We start from the raw sequence: 16177 nt of genomic DNA on the forward strand, positions 1-16177 counted from the left end.
CCAAAGAAGAGTTTGCCAAAGAATATTTAAACTATCATACAATTGTGCTCCTTTCGCATGCTAGCAAAGTTGTGCTCAAAAAAGGCTAGGCTTCAGCACTACATGAACCAAGAACTTCCAAATGTACAAGCTGGGTTTAGAAAAGGCAGAGGAACCAGAGATCAAATTGCCAACATTCGTTGGATCATGGTAAAAGCAGGGAATTCCAGAAAAACGTTTACTTCTGCTTCACTGACTATACAAAAGCCTTTGTGTGGATCACAGCAAACTATGAAAAATTCTTAAAGAGATGGGAATAATAAACAACCTTACCTGCCTCCTGAGAAACCTGTAGGCAGTTCAAGAAGCAACAGTTAGAACCATACATGGAACAGCTGACTGGTTCAAAACTGGGAAAGGAGTATGGCAAGACTGTAAATTGTCTTCCTAGTTATTTAACTGACATGCAAAGTACATCATGCAAAATGCCTGGCTGGATAAATCACAGGCTGGAATCAAGATTGCCAGCAGCAATATCAACAACCTCAGATATGAAGATGATACCACTCTAATGGCAAGAAGTAAAGAAGAACTAAAGGGCCTCTTGATGAGGGTGAAGGAGAGTGAAAAGGTTAGCTTGAAACTCAACATTCAAAAAAACTAAGATCATAGCATCTGGTCCCATGAATTCATGACAAATACAAAAGGAAAAAGTGGAAGCAAAGACAGATTTTATTTTCTTGGACTCCAAAATCACTGTGGATGGTGACTGCAGCCATGAAATTGAAAGACACCTGCTCCTAGGAAGGAAAGCTTTCACAAACCTAGACAGCATATTAAAAAACAGACAGATACATCACTTTGCAGACAAAGGTTCATATAGTCAAAGCTATGGTTTTTCCAGTAGTCATATATGGATATGAGAGCCTCAATGAAGGCTGAGCCCTGAAGAATTGATATTTTCCAATTGTGGTGCAGGAGAAAACTCTTGAGCGTCCCTTGCACAGCAAGGAGATCAAACCAGTCAATCCTAAAAGAAATCAACCCTGAATATTAACTGGAAGGACTAATGCTGAAGCTCCAATAATTTGGCCACCTGATGCAAAGAGCCAACTCATTGGAAAAGACCCTGATGCTGGGAAAGATTGAAAGCAAAAGAAGAAGGGGGCAGCTGAGAATGAGATGGTTAGATAATGTTACCAGTTCAATGAACATGAATTTGAGCAAACTCCAGGAGACAGTGGAGGACAGAGGCTGGCATGCTGCAGTCCATTGGGTCGCAAGAGTCAGATACAACTTAGCCACTGAACAACAAAATATTACACAATTTTTTTTCTTTAGCCACAGACTTTATTATTTGAATATTTGCAACTATGACTCTATACACAAATTTTAATTTCTTACAAAACTCTACATTCCGTATTGCTAGGTCACTTCACTCTGCTTTATGCCACATTTCCATCAAAAGGCATTTCCCCAAATCACAATCTGCCTGATTGTGTGTTTGTTGTTTAGTTGCTAAGTTGTGTCTGACTCCGACTCCGTGGACTGTAGCCTGCCAGGCTACTCTGTCTATGGGATTTCCCAGGCAAGAATACTAGAGTGGGTTGCCATTTCCTTCTCCAGGGTACATTTTTTAAAAATGTTTATTTATCTAACCGTGCCAAGTCTTAGTTGTGGCCTGCAGTATCTTTTCTTTTAGTTGTGGCATGCAAAATCTTAGTTGTGGCATGTGGGATCTAGTCGCCTGAACCAGGACTGAACTCAAGACCCCTGCTTTGGGAGCTCAGGGTCTTACCACTGGAGCACCAGGAAAGTCCCTAAATGCTACACGTTTTAACTGTGATGAGGGTTACATGGGTGTATGCATTTGTCACTTAAAATGGTAATTTTTTTACATAGTCATTGTGTAGTAAGTAAATTATACCTCAATATAGGTGATTTAAGTCGAAAAATCATTTATATTTCTATTAACTATCAAGAAACCATAGAAAAGGACGTGTTTAAAATACATTTGTGGCTTAAACATTTAAAACATACCATAAAATAGGAGTATACAATGGGATAAATCTAATGAAAGATTGAAAGATTGAAAAATCAATCCATACACTTAAGAGGTGTGCAATTTACTGTATGTGTGTTTTACTTCAACAAAAATATTAACAAAAATAAGTTGCACATATGACTTGATAAAAACAAGCCATAAATGAAACTATTATGTTAATATTAGAAATGTTAAAGTAGGCATGATTAAAGATATTTTAAAGGAATTGTGGAGATAAAATGGGTATAGGAGACAATGAAGCAGAAGAAAGAGTTTAAGATAATTCAGGCTTTAAACCTGGATAATTGTGAAACCTCTATAATTAAAAATAAGAATAAGATTTCTCTACTAAGGACTTGTGTTTCAAGCAATGATCATGAATTGTGTTTTGAAAATACTAGGTTTAAAGTTAAAATACCTAAATGTAAAATATTTATGTTCAATATTCACTCTATGAATCTTTAGAGTAATGTGTCATTGTTCTGAATAAAAATCAGTTTAAACAATTACATAGAATCTAAAAATTCAGGCATTAAAGATTACCACAAATCTCATAGCTCTGAATCCTACTCCACACTGATGATATATTAGAGACAATATAAAAGTATTACAACTGATTTTGGAATTCCAGGGTAAATCACACATGAGTATGACGTATCCTTTTTATACCTGACTTTCCTCAAGTTGCTAGTAATTTGCTAAAGATATTTGTATCTGTGTTCTTGAGGGACATTTGGTTGATAATTTTCTTTTTTTTGGTAATCTTGTCAGATTCTGTTATCAAAGTTATACTGGCGTTATAAGAAAGTATTCCCTCCTCTATTTTTGAAAGTTGACTTATCATCTTCTTTCAGTTTTAGTGATTGTAGTTTTAAGGATTTGCCCATTTCTTGTAGGTTGTTAAATTATTGACACAAGTTTTAAATTATATGCCCCTAAATCATTTAATCCTGGAGAAGGCAATGGCAGCCCACCCCAGTACTCTTGCCTGGCAAATCCCATGGACCGAGGAGCCTGGTAGGCTACAGTCCATTGGCTCGCTAAGAGTCGGACACGACTGAGCGATTTCACTTTCACTTTTCACTTTCATGCATTGGAGAAGGAAATGGCAACCCACTCCAGTGTTCTTGCCTGGAGAATCCCAGGGACAGCGGAGCCTGGTGGGCTGCCGTCTATGGGGTTGCACAGAGTCGCACACGACTGAAGCGACTTAGCAGCAAGTCATTTAATCAGTGTAGGTTCCCTAATGACATCCTTTTTATCCTTCCTGTATTGGTCATTTATTTTTTTCTCTCATTTTTTAATTCAACCTAAAGAGTCTTTTAAAAGACCAACTTTCAATTTGTTGAGTTCTCTATTTTCATATTTTTTATTTAGTCTTCCCGTATCTTTTAATTCCTTTTTCTACTTATTTTTAAATTCTTTTCATTTTTTTAGCTTTCTTAGCACTGTGTTTTCCTCTAAGCATAGGTTTAGGTGTATCCCACAAAGTTTGATACATTGTGTTTTCATTATCTTTCAGTTAGAAAATTTTCTAATTTTTCTTATTGCTTCCTCTTTGAGCTAGAAATGGATTATTTAATATTTAAGGATTCTCTAGTTGTCTTTTTGTTACTATTTTCTATTATAGTCAAAGAACATACCCTGAATGATTTCAATTATTTGGAATTTTTGGGTCTTATGGTACAGCATGAGTCCATCTTCCACGTTTTATTACTTAAAAAGACTGTGTATTCTAAAGTTGTGGGATTTAGTTGTTCTATAAATATCAATTAGGTTAAGTTATTTGATAATGTTGTTCAAATCTTCTATCTCCTGACTGGTGTGTGTGTGTGTGTGTGTGTGTGTGTGTACTTGATTCATCAGTTACTCAAAGCAATATGCTAAAATCTCCAGCTATCACTGTGGTTTTGCCTGTTGTATGATCAGACCCCTCAAAACAGCAGTTCTCCTCCTCTTTGAATATCCCCTGCTCAACCAGTTCCTTCCCCAGCCAGTTATTATTCTAATCCTTGGACCAAAGTAACTTTACCTGCTAGTTTATCAAGGGGAAACATTTGCCGTCATTAGCCAGTGGGGCTGCAAAGGACCCGCCTCTGCTAATTTACCTAGTAACTGATGAGCCAATCTGAGGTTAATTGCCCCTATAAATGGTAGCCTCCTTTTCCTGGAACAGTGAAGATTACTGCCATGTCCAGACTGCCTTTTGGGTTGAGGTATAGCTCCAAGACTTTGGCCTTATAAGATTTCAAACTGTTGATGTTTCTGTCACCATTTACAGGTTCTTTCTTCCTGAGCAATTACAAGACTTGCAGGCCTGCAGGGTGTAGGTCAACGCCTGTATTTCCCTTTAGTTTTATAAACTTCTGCTACGTTTCTTTTGAAGCTCTTTTAGTAAATGCAGACGCATTTGTCATTGTATGACTTAAGGAACTAACCTTTTGTGAATGTGAAATAACCTAATTTATGTCTGGTAATTTTCCTTGTCTTAAAGTCTACTTTGTCTGATATTAATATAGACACCAGTTATGTTTAGTGTTTGCATAGTTCTAGAATTCTCATTTGTTTCTTTTTTGGAATTTTAATATCTCTTGAAATACTCCATGGCTTCATGCACTATAATCAAACCTATACTGTAAAGTCTTTAATGTATTTATAATACTTTTTAAGTCCTTGATGCTAATTACAATAACTGGATTCTTGGTGAATTGGTTTGTATTGACTGTATTTTCTTTTGATTATGGATCCCATTTTCCTTCTTTGTATGTCTTGAAATTGTTTTATTGTGTATTAGACATTCTGTGGAAAAAATTGTGGAGACAAATTTAATTTAATTTTAGTTTTGAGAGCATAAGCTTTTATCTCTCCTTAGCACTTCAAGTGAGAGGCTGATTTTTTAAAATCCTCCTAGATTTGAGTTGGGCTTTAGGATTGATTGTAGCTTTAATTAGATTAAGCTCACCTGTGACTAACTCAAGCTCCAACCTACCTCTTGAGAGCCACCTCTTATCACTTGTCAGTGTTGAGTTGGGACACTTGCGGAATGAAGTTTTAGATGATTTCAGTTCACCTTTGGACCCAACTCCGTCTGGGCTCCTGGAACCCAAGTACTATAAGCATGTGTTAGCTTGTCTAGGTTCTGTATCTTTCCAGCCCCTCCTCTACTGCTGCTTTCTTAACAAAATTCAGAAGCAAGGTGTGGGCACCTGGGAAGGGACTATTTGGTTGAGTCGTTTATATGTTTTCATTTGGGTATCTTTCAGACTCCAGTCTGTTCCCCAGCTCATGCAGACACTTGAAGCCCAGCTGATTTCTCTTCATCTCTTCAAATTTACTCCCCATGGCAGGCCAACTTTTCCCTCAGTTGCCACACAGAACTCACGGTCAGGTAAGGGAACTGCCACAGCTTTATACTTATAAAGGAGATGTTTCTTTCTGGATTTGGGGTCACCAGGGTTTCCCAGGAGGGCAGCTTCATGGGCTTGCAAGCTGTGCAGTTGCATGCATCTACTGATAAGAAGGACCCTGCTGCTGCTGCTACTAAGTCGCTTCAGTCGTGTCCGACTCTGTGCGACCCCATAGACAGAAGCCCACCAGGCTCCCCCGTCCCTGGGATTCTCCAGGCAAGAACACTGGAGTGGGTTGCCATTTCCTTCACCAATGCAGGAAAGTGAAAAGTGAAAGGGAAGTCACTCAGTCATGTCTGACTCTTAGCGACCCCATGGACTACAGCCCACCAGGCTCCTCCGCCCATGAGATTTTCCAGGCAAGAGTACTGGAGTGGGGTGCCGTTGCCTTCTCCAGAAGGACCCTACACTAGGCTTAATGATCTGATGTTGCCATTTTGAAATTCTTATTTTTTGAGCACAGGGACTCTAAATTGTCACACATTATATAGTCCTGCTTAGTGGCATCCACCACTTTTCACGAACCCCATAGAAAAGTAAGATTTTTATTTGGTCCAGGATTTTCTTGTTGTTACCATGGAATCATTAGCATTTTGTATCCTACATCCTACCAAGGTCATAAGCCTGTTTAATTTATGCCTCACCTCCTTTTAACTTTCCCCCTAGAGAACTCTGGAATTTTATATTGAAATTAACTGAAATTTTCCTATGCATATTTCATTTCTAATTTTTCTAATTCCCTTTAGTTGAAATGTGAGTATTTTTAGTGCTTTCTTCTAGAAGTGGTTTAACATCCATTACAAGGCAGGGAGAAAGGGTACCATTTAAATTGTTGTAATTATATTCCTTTGTATTCTGTGCATTTCAAAAACTAATTATGGCTTTCCTCTAGTAAAATTGCTATTCTCACTATCCCTAAAGATACTGTATCATGAACATTTTTTTTTGTCTTTCAGTATTGTGTGCACACCATCTCTTATTTTTTTCTTTTCTCAGTTTGACTAGGCCTAAAGCCACGTGTTTTTCATAAAATTTCTTGACAGCTCTACACATCTTTGCTTCTGTATACTTCTCTTTTATAATGACTGTCACATATGCTTTTTATTTTGTTATTGTATTATTCGTTATACATTTATTCATTACACATTTATTCTTCACATATTTTAAACAGTATTAAGACAATGAAATATTCTATTGAGCCTCAAATGTGCAGTCATTTTGTAAAGCATGGCCTTGTGATTTTGTAATCTTGGTCACTGTATCTATTGATGTGAAGTATGTTCCAGTAAATTAAACTGTAAGATTGTCTTTTCAGACATGTCATCTTCAGAGCATTAGGGTATTATATTAGGATATTCTGAAGTCCTGTTATTTTTGCCTTCTCATTGGTTTTTCATTCTTTAGAAATGGTTTTATTATTTTTAAAAATATCTCCATATTTCTTTGACATTAATCTACTCATTTATTCATTAATTTAAGAACATTGCCAGTTTATGTGCATAATTTACAACCGTTGGCCAGCCACTACATGAAATTTTGACTCTTCAGCAGTGGTTACACTACATTTTCTGTCCTCATAGAGAAACAAATCTGCTGTTGTTACCATAAAGGATCTTTGGGGGACCTAGGAAGACTTCCTAGAAAAGTGACTTTTAATTTGATGTTTGATATAAGAGTTAAATAGGTCAAGAATGAATTGAAGGGAGACAGTTTGGAACAGGGATCCTTCTAAGCAAGAGGAAGAATATGTACACAGTCTCCAAAACAAGGAATAGCAAAATGTTTGGATTAAAATTAATCTGTCTAGTGAAAGACTACATTTTCAGTTTACAAAGAAGCTAACAAAAATGGGATTATAACTTATTACATTGAAACATTCAAAGATTTATTTTCACCAGGTCACTTTTGTGCCTCTTAAAATATTTCATCAGCAAGAGGAGAATGTTATTATATATTATTGACTCTGAATTTATTGTAGACACCATCCAAGATAGCCCAAAATATCTTGGAACTCATGATGGAATTAGAAATGAGGACGTTGAGCAGGATTCATATGTAGCTTTTCTCTAGGAAAAGTGTATGAGAAGGAGGCCTTTTATAGAATTTGGTTCGCAGACTCAGAATTTAAACATTAATCTCTGTCCCTTTTCAAAGTACAAGAACTTTACAAAGAGAATAGTTTACAATATCTTACTTACAGCTCTGAAAATTATAACTGAAGTCCAGTATCATAATGTACTTAAATAAATTAAGTATAGCCATCCTATAAACAATCTGAATTTATGTTAATAAACAATATTGATTTTACTTCATTAGAAAATGCAAGAACCTCCAAAGAACATTGAAGAATTTTTAAAGCTTCAAAACTTGGTGAGTAGAATATCCTGTTTTATGGGGTCTTCACCACTGGTACACATATCAATCCTTTTCCTTTAGGAAAATACAGCAATTCTTTTTGATTGCCCGTAGAGTTACTTTGACAGTTTTAAAAGAAATTGTTGAGAGTTTGATTGGAATTACAATAGACTTTTGAAATTACTTTTAGAAACAGTCCTTTTAAAAAATACATTCTAAAATCACATAGTGTTAGAGCTATAAAGACTTTAAGTGCCAGCACTCATCTATCAACCTCCTTAAAATGTGATTTTTTTAAATTTCAAAATTACTGATTTTTTTTTTCCTGGTTATAACTAAGATAGTCATTTTAGAAAGTTAAAGAGAAAAGCACTAAAAAAGATAAGCATCTTAATTTTATCCTTTATAGATTAACCAGATGTATCTCTGTATTTAGAGAAAACATAATCTAATCAAGCTGGTAGAATTTCAGGATACTTTATTCATAGTATAATTATATAGTATAATTCAATATCTTGAACAAGAGTTGTAATATCTCAAGTCTGACATAAAGGGGTATTTTCATAAACCTTCAGGCATGTTGTAAAATCTGTTCAAGTTCATTTCCATTTTAGCCTCTCCCCACTTTCCCCAAATTCACTTCCAATTTTAGCCTCTTGCCACTTTCCTAACTTCCCTAACAATTGGGATGACCCCTAACATAAGGACTATGTTTTCAAAAGTGGCTGTCATTCTAATTTGACAATGTTTGTCTCCAGGGAGTGTATCTTGTGATCATATCTTATTTTTCAAAGATCTTTGTAATTTTGACGCATAATATCCAGATTTTAAGGCTGGAAAACTTCCCCAGGTGGTTATGTGTTTTAAGACATATGTTTGTAGGATTTGTGAGAGAACACTGATGCATCTAGAATTCTCTTTTTCCAAAATGGCAGGGGGACCTAGATCCTGCTGGGGAAGTTTTTCAGCATTAAACTCTGGTTATTATTCAGGTACCTGTTACCATTACAGAGTATAGTGGATTTAGGAAGCTTTCAAAGGAAGAAAAATGGAAGTAGAATAGACCAAGGCAAAATTTAAAATTTCTTATCTGCCGACTCCAGATTTATTCCCATTTAAGCTAAATTCCCAGAATATCTTACCCACATTCTTCTTAAAAGAGTTTCATCCTATGAAAACTGCTACTCTTCCGGAAAGCATTCTCTTACTCACAAACCTTTAATTATGTCTGTTATCTTTCTTTGTTTTGGTATTCAACAACTCAATTAAAATATTATCTTGTATTTAGGTTTGCAAATATTAATGTTGTGATTCCCCTTTCCTTCCCTTTCCTTCTTCTCCTTCCCTTCGTGAACAATGTAGTCCTAAAGCCATTTGGGGGTCAGAACAAGGCAGCATCCACATTGGTAGGGGAAGGAAATGTGCTGTGGTCCCCCGGAGCAGGCTTTCGGAACCCTGCCACCATGGGGAAGGTATCCATATGACCCCACAGGTGTCGGAATCCAGCGGGGTGAGGATGGTATTCACGTGTGACCAGGGTGGGGAGGTGGTTCCGGGAAGTGCAGAGACAAACTGTGGCCTGGATTGAAAAGTCAGAGCCTAAGCAGAATGAGAAGGGCATCCATATACTGAAGAGACTAGCGGTGGATAGGAGAGATTGGTTACCTGAGACGATTGATCCAATCAGTACATATATTTAAGATAATGTCAGTTAGATTTTTCACTCTTGGAGATGGTAATTATGATATGGAAAAAGAGAAAACTAGAATGTTTGGAACTGGAATTAAATTTATCAATATGAACTCATGGCTTTAATTACATAGAGGTCAAGACTGAGGAACTGTTGTAGACCAAAGGGGATTAAAAACATATGATGCTTAACTGCAATGTGTGATACTGAACTAGATCCTTGTACCATAAAGAGCATTATTGATTTAGTTGATGAACTCAAGTAATCTCAGAGAATTATATAGGAATGATGTAACAATGCCAGTTTCCATATTCTGATAGTTATAGTTGGTTATATAGGGGAATGTTTTTGTTCTTTGGAAATAAATACTCAACTATTCAAGGATGATGGGGGCATCAGTCAAGTAAGCAACTTACTTTCAAATGATTCAGGAAGAAAGGTTTTTGTAAAGCATTTGAAACTTCTAAAGTTTATGGTTTTTTACAAATTAAAAAATATACATTTAATAAAAATCATGCTGTAGAATAAAACTTCAATTTTAGTTCATTGATTTTTGAACTCTTTAAATTCATTCAAAAAATGGTTTAAGTTGTATTGTCTCACATTTTCTGCAGGATCATTGGCCAAAGGAAATCCATTTATGGGACAGTGATAAATTGTTATACACTATGAAGAAAATAAAAGAAGATAGTTCATTTACTTCCATTTATACACATCTGTGGGGAAATGTCCTGCGAGTAGATGATGCAGCTATGGCCATGGAGTCAAGATTAGCAGAATGTTCAATTCTTTTGAAAAACCATGCTTCTGAAATATTCGAGTGGAACAGAATAATTTCCAGGACAAGTAAATCTATTTTTTATATACATAAACTAATTGTCAGTTGTATGTGTGTCTGTTGTGTTTGTGTCTATCTGTGTGTGTATTCTCATAAAGAATGAAATCCTAAGGTAAAAATATCTAAAAACATAAATTTATTTTATTTTAAAACCTCTTCATTTCTAAATGGTCCAGTATGGCTTTTTAGTTGAACATGACCATTTGGATTCAAAGAAAGTGTTGCTGGGACAAAACCTAAAACAGTTCTAAACTTTGAGCTGGAGCAGAGATAACTGAATATCAGGGAAACAGAGTTGCATTAACAAATAGTGGTACCAGAGAAAAGCAAGTCAGCAAGAATCAAGATATAAAAACAGTTAAACCTATAACCAAAATAAAAGGAGTGAGACTTCACCTATATAAGCTAAGTTAGTTTGTGAGAAATACTTAGCATTCACGGTTGGTTAACTGCAGACTGAGTGAAAAGCTTATCTGTAAGTAATGATAATTTTTACTGCTTTTCAGTATTTATATAGCCTTTACCTAGTTGTATTTTTAACACTTTGAGAATACTTTTAGATACTAATGGTGATTCTTATTCTATGGGCAAACTTGTCATATATGTCTTAAGAATGATATTGGTTGTACTTACATTTTCTGTGTACTAAATAGATGTAATTAGCTACTTAATATCATTTTCAGGCCTTGAGTTTTCAAAATCTGAGTGTGTCTAAGTACAATGTTACTAAATTCTCTATTGTGAGAATTTTCTTATGGAATTTTTAATTATTTAAAAAAATTTAATTATACAAGCTACATATATATAGCTGTGTCTATATAAACATACAGAGAGAGAGAAAGCACCTGTGCATAATTTTAAAAAACAACTTTTTATGTACTCATTGTCCTCAATATGTAAGTATCAGAGCTTAGACTCAAGCCTAGATCATCTGACTTCAGAGCCCCCATAGTCTTTCACTGGGCCATGCTGCAGGGTCCTGTACCGTATTGTGTTTAAGGTGACCATGAAACAACCAGATGTAAGTGGCTGAGCTGTTTGAAAAATTTGGGGTTGTTCAGTAAGAAGGGATTAAGGTAAAATTGTAGATATAGGAGCAAGTACTAAAGACAGACTAGTTGGAAGGTGACGTTTCTAAATAGCAAAAGGAAAAGGAAAAGATGTAATTTAACTCAGACTAGCATTATGTATCTAGCATTATGCTTATCAAAATATTTACTTGGAGTTTGGGACCCCAGAGCTGATGCTCTGTGACAACCAGGAGGGATGGGGTGAGGTGGGAGGGGGGACCAGGACTAAGGGGTCACATATGTGCCTATGGCTGATTCATGTTGATAAATGGCAAAAACCGTCACAATATTGTAATTATCCTTCAATTAAATAAATTTTAAAAATTTAATAACTGGTTGATATCATTGGATAGTTTTATATATAATTTTCTTAATATATATAATTATATATAATCTGCTTTTCAATTTTAAAGGATATTTGTGTATTTACATGTGTAAACTCTCATTTTTTAAAGTTTCTCATGGAAAACTGAAACAATACAAGGCATTTCTGAAGAAGTACCATAAGGAAAAGAAGATAATGGTATGGTATTTGTTTTCATCTTGCTTGAAAAACTATTTCACAGAAAATGTCACTATAATTTCATAAATAAGCATTGATAACATTAAAAATTTCCTTTTAGTCTTTTATCATCTATCTATCCCTGTATTTTTAAAATAGCTGGGCTCATAGTCTTCTTTATACACTCAGTATGACTTTTGGTGTTCTCACATCACTGCAATTTATTTGAAGACTTATTTTATCCTCTGATTATTTAAAACTTTATAATGTCTTATACTTAGGAGTATATGTCCCAAATGTCTTTTTCCTTTAGGAAAAAATAACAGTTTTTATTGCCTATAGAATTACTTTGTTAACTTTTTTAAAAGAATCTCTGAGATTTTGATTAGAATTATAATAGCTTTCTTTGAGAAACTTCATCTTTTTCAAAAATACATTCTAAAATTAAAGCTAGAAAAACTTGAAATGAGGCCATTCATCCATCCACCTCCTCAAATGTTTTTTAAATTTCAGATTACTTGGTATGTTATTTTTCCTGATTATGACTAAGGTGGTCATTATAGAAAATTAAGCCTTAAGCACTAAACAGGATAAGCATTCTTATTTTATCATTTATAGATAAATAACATATCTCACTATTGTCATTTTCATTTGTCTTTTTGTTTAAAAACATTTAAAATTTAAATTAAACTAACTTTTAAACATATTCAATGTTTTATGGAATTTTTACCATTGCCAAATGTCAAAGGGTTTCTACATCATTTAAAAAATAAACTAATGTAATAGCCCTCTTGCTGGATGTTTGGTTAAATTTCATTATTATTTACAAAGCTGCTAGGAATATATTTAGAGCTAAAATTTGTGATTATGCATGATTATTTCATGATAAATTTCAGAAGTGAAACTATTAATACATGGGGAAAATGTGAAAATCTAAGTGTTTTGATACATGTTGCCAAATTGTTTTCTAGAAAGGAGGTACAGTTCAGTTCAGTCACTCAGTAGTGTCTGACTCTTTGTGACTCCATGAACTGCAGCACACCAGGCTTCCCTGTCCATCACCAACTCCCGGAGTTTACTCAAACTCATGTCCATTGAGTCGGTGATGCCATCCAACCATCTCATCCTCTGTCGTCCCCTTCTCCTCCAGCCTTAAATCTTGCCCAGCATCAGGGTCTTTTCAAATGACTCAGTTCTTTGCATCAGGTGACTGAAGTACTGGAGTTTCACCTTTAGCATCAGTCCTTCCAATGAATATTCAGGACTGATCTCCTTTAGGATGGACTGGTTGACTCTCCTTGCAGTCCAAGGGACTCTCAAGAGTCTTCTCCAACACCACAATTCAAAAGCATCAATTCTTCAGCACTTAGCTTTCTTTATAGTCCAACTCTCACATCCATACATGACTACTGGAAAATCCATAGCTTTGACTAGACGGACCTTTGTTGGCCACGTAATGTCTCTGCTTTTTAATAAGCTGCCTAGGTTAATCATAACTTTTCTTCTAATGAGCAAGCATCTTGTAATTTCATGGCAGCAGTCACCATCTGCAGTGATTTTGGAGCCCCCCAAAATAAAGCCTGTCACTATTTCCACTGTTTCCCCATCTATTCACCATGAAGTGATGGGACCGAATGCCATGATCTTAGTTTTCTGAGTGTTGAGTTTTAAGCCAATATAACTAGATACGTTAGTCATTGTAAATTTTGTATTTTCAAAAGGATTTCAAAAATTCTAATGAATTTTATCAAATGTTTTTCGGGATCTCTTAAAATGACCTTTTAAATGAATTGCAGTAGCAAAACTTTTAATGATAATTTTGTTAAATATATCTTATTGGATTTCATCAGGATTTTAAAATGTATTATTTATATTTTTGTGGTATATTTTTCAGATTGTGTTATAAGAACTAGTTTTGTGTTACTATTACTCTGCTCTTTGAAAACTTCCAGTGTTTCTTTGTTTTCTGGAGACTAAAACCAGGACTTCAAGATTAATATCTTTTAAAATCCCAATTTATTGACCAATTATGTCTGTAGCTCTCAAGCATACAGCTTTATTTCTTATAACTGATCTCACTTTCCTTCTCTTTTTTATCCATTTACCAATACTTTAAATGGCAATAACGTGATCCTCTTTCATATGGCAGTATATCATCATCCTTTCTAATTGGTTTCCTATGTCATCTCTTAAATGATATATGTATGTGTGTAATGTGTATAAATTTGCCTGCAAGGTAGTTAATAAACAATATATTAGCATGTCTAGAACACCCAAACTAATCTAAACAGAAGGGTTCCTGTTCTCTGTGTAAAGTGGTGTCATGGGCATGAAGATGTGCCACCCAGATTCCCCTTCAAGGAAGGACCTGTTGCCCCAGCTGCTAAAAGCGTTGTTAGTGGACATCCTTCAGCTGTCAGCTCCTTCAGGGATTCCTCTCACAGACAGATCCTCCTCTCCCAAGGAAACTATCATCTAGGAGTCACTCACTCACACTACCGCCCAGGACTCACACTCACAAGTTGGAAACGGAAAGACCTGACTGTTTCAACCCAGTTCAGAACAACTGCTATGGATCCTTTCAGTTTTAGAGCTCTGTTCAGGGTCAGGGCTGAGGGACTCGTCTCATAGCTGGCTTTTCCGTCTTCCGTCTCCTCTTGCCTTCCGTAGATAATCAATCCCCATAAACATTCTGAACACTAAATTGGTTTTCCACCTCACAGTCTGTTTCCCAGAAAAATCAAACTGCAATAAGTAGTTGGTATGTATTTCTGTTATAGCTCTTATGTCTTTGTGTTTTGTATATGTAGCTGACTCCCTTCTTACCCCCAGACTAACTTGAGGGCAAGGAATATTTTTGTATTCTCAGCATCTTATATAGCAACAGCATTCTCTGTCTCAGTAAGACACATACACACACACACACACACACACATACTTAGTAGAGTTACAAAGTCTAAAAATTCTTAAATTTAGAATTTTAAAGCTTTTATTTTAAATTTTTTCCAGCTTTCAGATGAAATGGAAACAAAGAAGGATATAGAGGTATTTAAAATTTCTGTTTTATGAGATTATATATCAAAAATATTATGTGGAACTAAAAGAATGTTTAAAGTAATACAGCAATAAATATAGATAATGGCCCCAGAAGAGAGAGTTGGAAAAAATACAGAAGCTCTTTTTCTGACTCATCAATTTCTTTATGTGTAGCCTGTCTAAAATTTGTTGTAATTTAAGTTAAAATTAGTTCTGAAATAATTGCTTTTACTTTTAAATTTTTGACATATGAATATGCCAGGGCTCTTAATATCAGTTTAGTTCAGTTCAGTTCAGTCGCTCAGTCGTGTCCGACTCTTTGCGACCCCGTGAATCGCAGCACGCCAGGCCTCCCTGTCCATCACCAACTCCCGGAGTTCACCCAGACTCACGTCCATCGAGTCAGTGATGCCATCCAGCCATCTCATCCTCTGTCGTCCCCTTCTCCTCCTGCCCCCAATCCCTCCCAGCATTAGAGTCTTTTCCAATGAGTCAACTCTTCGCATGAGGTGGCCAAAGTACTGGAGTTTCAGCTTTAGCATCATTCCTTCCAAAGAAATCCCAGGGCTGATCTCCTTCAGAATGGACTGTTGGATATTTGAAGATTTTTCTTAGGTGGGATAAAATATATTTACTTATTTTTAGTAAAAGTTTGTAATATAATTGCTAGTGAATGCTAGTAGAATTTTTACCTGTCTTCTGTAGTTATATGAAAAGAATTAAGTAATTCCTGTTCTGTGATTTTTCTTCTTTCTAGGGTTGTGACTTCCCAGGATTTAGAACAAATGAGCTTACTCAGCTACCTAGACATCTGAATGCTGAACGAATTTATCTTTTTATTTTAAAGGCCCATAACTTTGATGTATGTAATATTATTTTATTTCTATTATATGATACATTTGGAGGATATGATTTCATGAATTAGGCCTTTATTTAAAGCTATGACAGATTAGGTATTAAGCAAGATTCAATTCTTTCTGGCATTAAGTCTAGCAGGAAAGACCAGTGATATTTTTAACACCTTGATAACCAAAAGAGAATATATTTGATTCTGTGTTACTGCCTCAGGAGTCTGAGGTTGCTAGTGTGCATTGATTTGGCACATGACTATAACAGGTGTTTCCCCCTCTCCCCGCTCTATCAGCTCAGGATATGTTAGCCTGCTCATTTTGATGTCAGGATAATTTAGGAGAACCCTTCCCCACAGCCCCACCTTTTGAACCTTCAAGTTTCTGAGGAATTTTTAAGAAACATCT

At 35.5% G+C, this 16177-nt stretch overlaps 1 protein-coding gene across 3 annotated transcripts in view; it reads left to right on the forward strand.

The window, feature by feature from the left end:
* FAM227B (family with sequence similarity 227 member B) overlaps window positions 1–16177 on the forward strand; it is a 212249-nt gene that overhangs the window by 6139 nt on the left and 189933 nt on the right. For all 3 annotated transcript variants that reach the window (XM_070797583.1, XM_070797582.1, XM_070797581.1), the window contains exons 2-7: window positions 5287–5411; window positions 7747–7800; window positions 10090–10321; window positions 11839–11906; window positions 14895–14930; window positions 15679–15783. In XM_070797583.1, the coding sequence (XP_070653684.1) occupies window positions 5364–5411; window positions 7747–7800; window positions 10090–10321; window positions 11839–11906; window positions 14895–14930; window positions 15679–15783 (543 nt within the window). In that variant the 5' untranslated portion in view covers window positions 5287–5363. The remainder of the gene's footprint in view (window positions 1–5286; window positions 5412–7746; window positions 7801–10089; window positions 10322–11838; window positions 11907–14894; window positions 14931–15678; window positions 15784–16177) is intronic.

This window comes from Bos indicus, chromosome 10, assembly GCF_029378745.1.
Source record: "Bos indicus isolate NIAB-ARS_2022 breed Sahiwal x Tharparkar chromosome 10, NIAB-ARS_B.indTharparkar_mat_pri_1.0, whole genome shotgun sequence".
NCBI classification, from domain to species: domain Eukaryota; kingdom Metazoa; phylum Chordata; class Mammalia; order Artiodactyla; family Bovidae; genus Bos; species Bos indicus.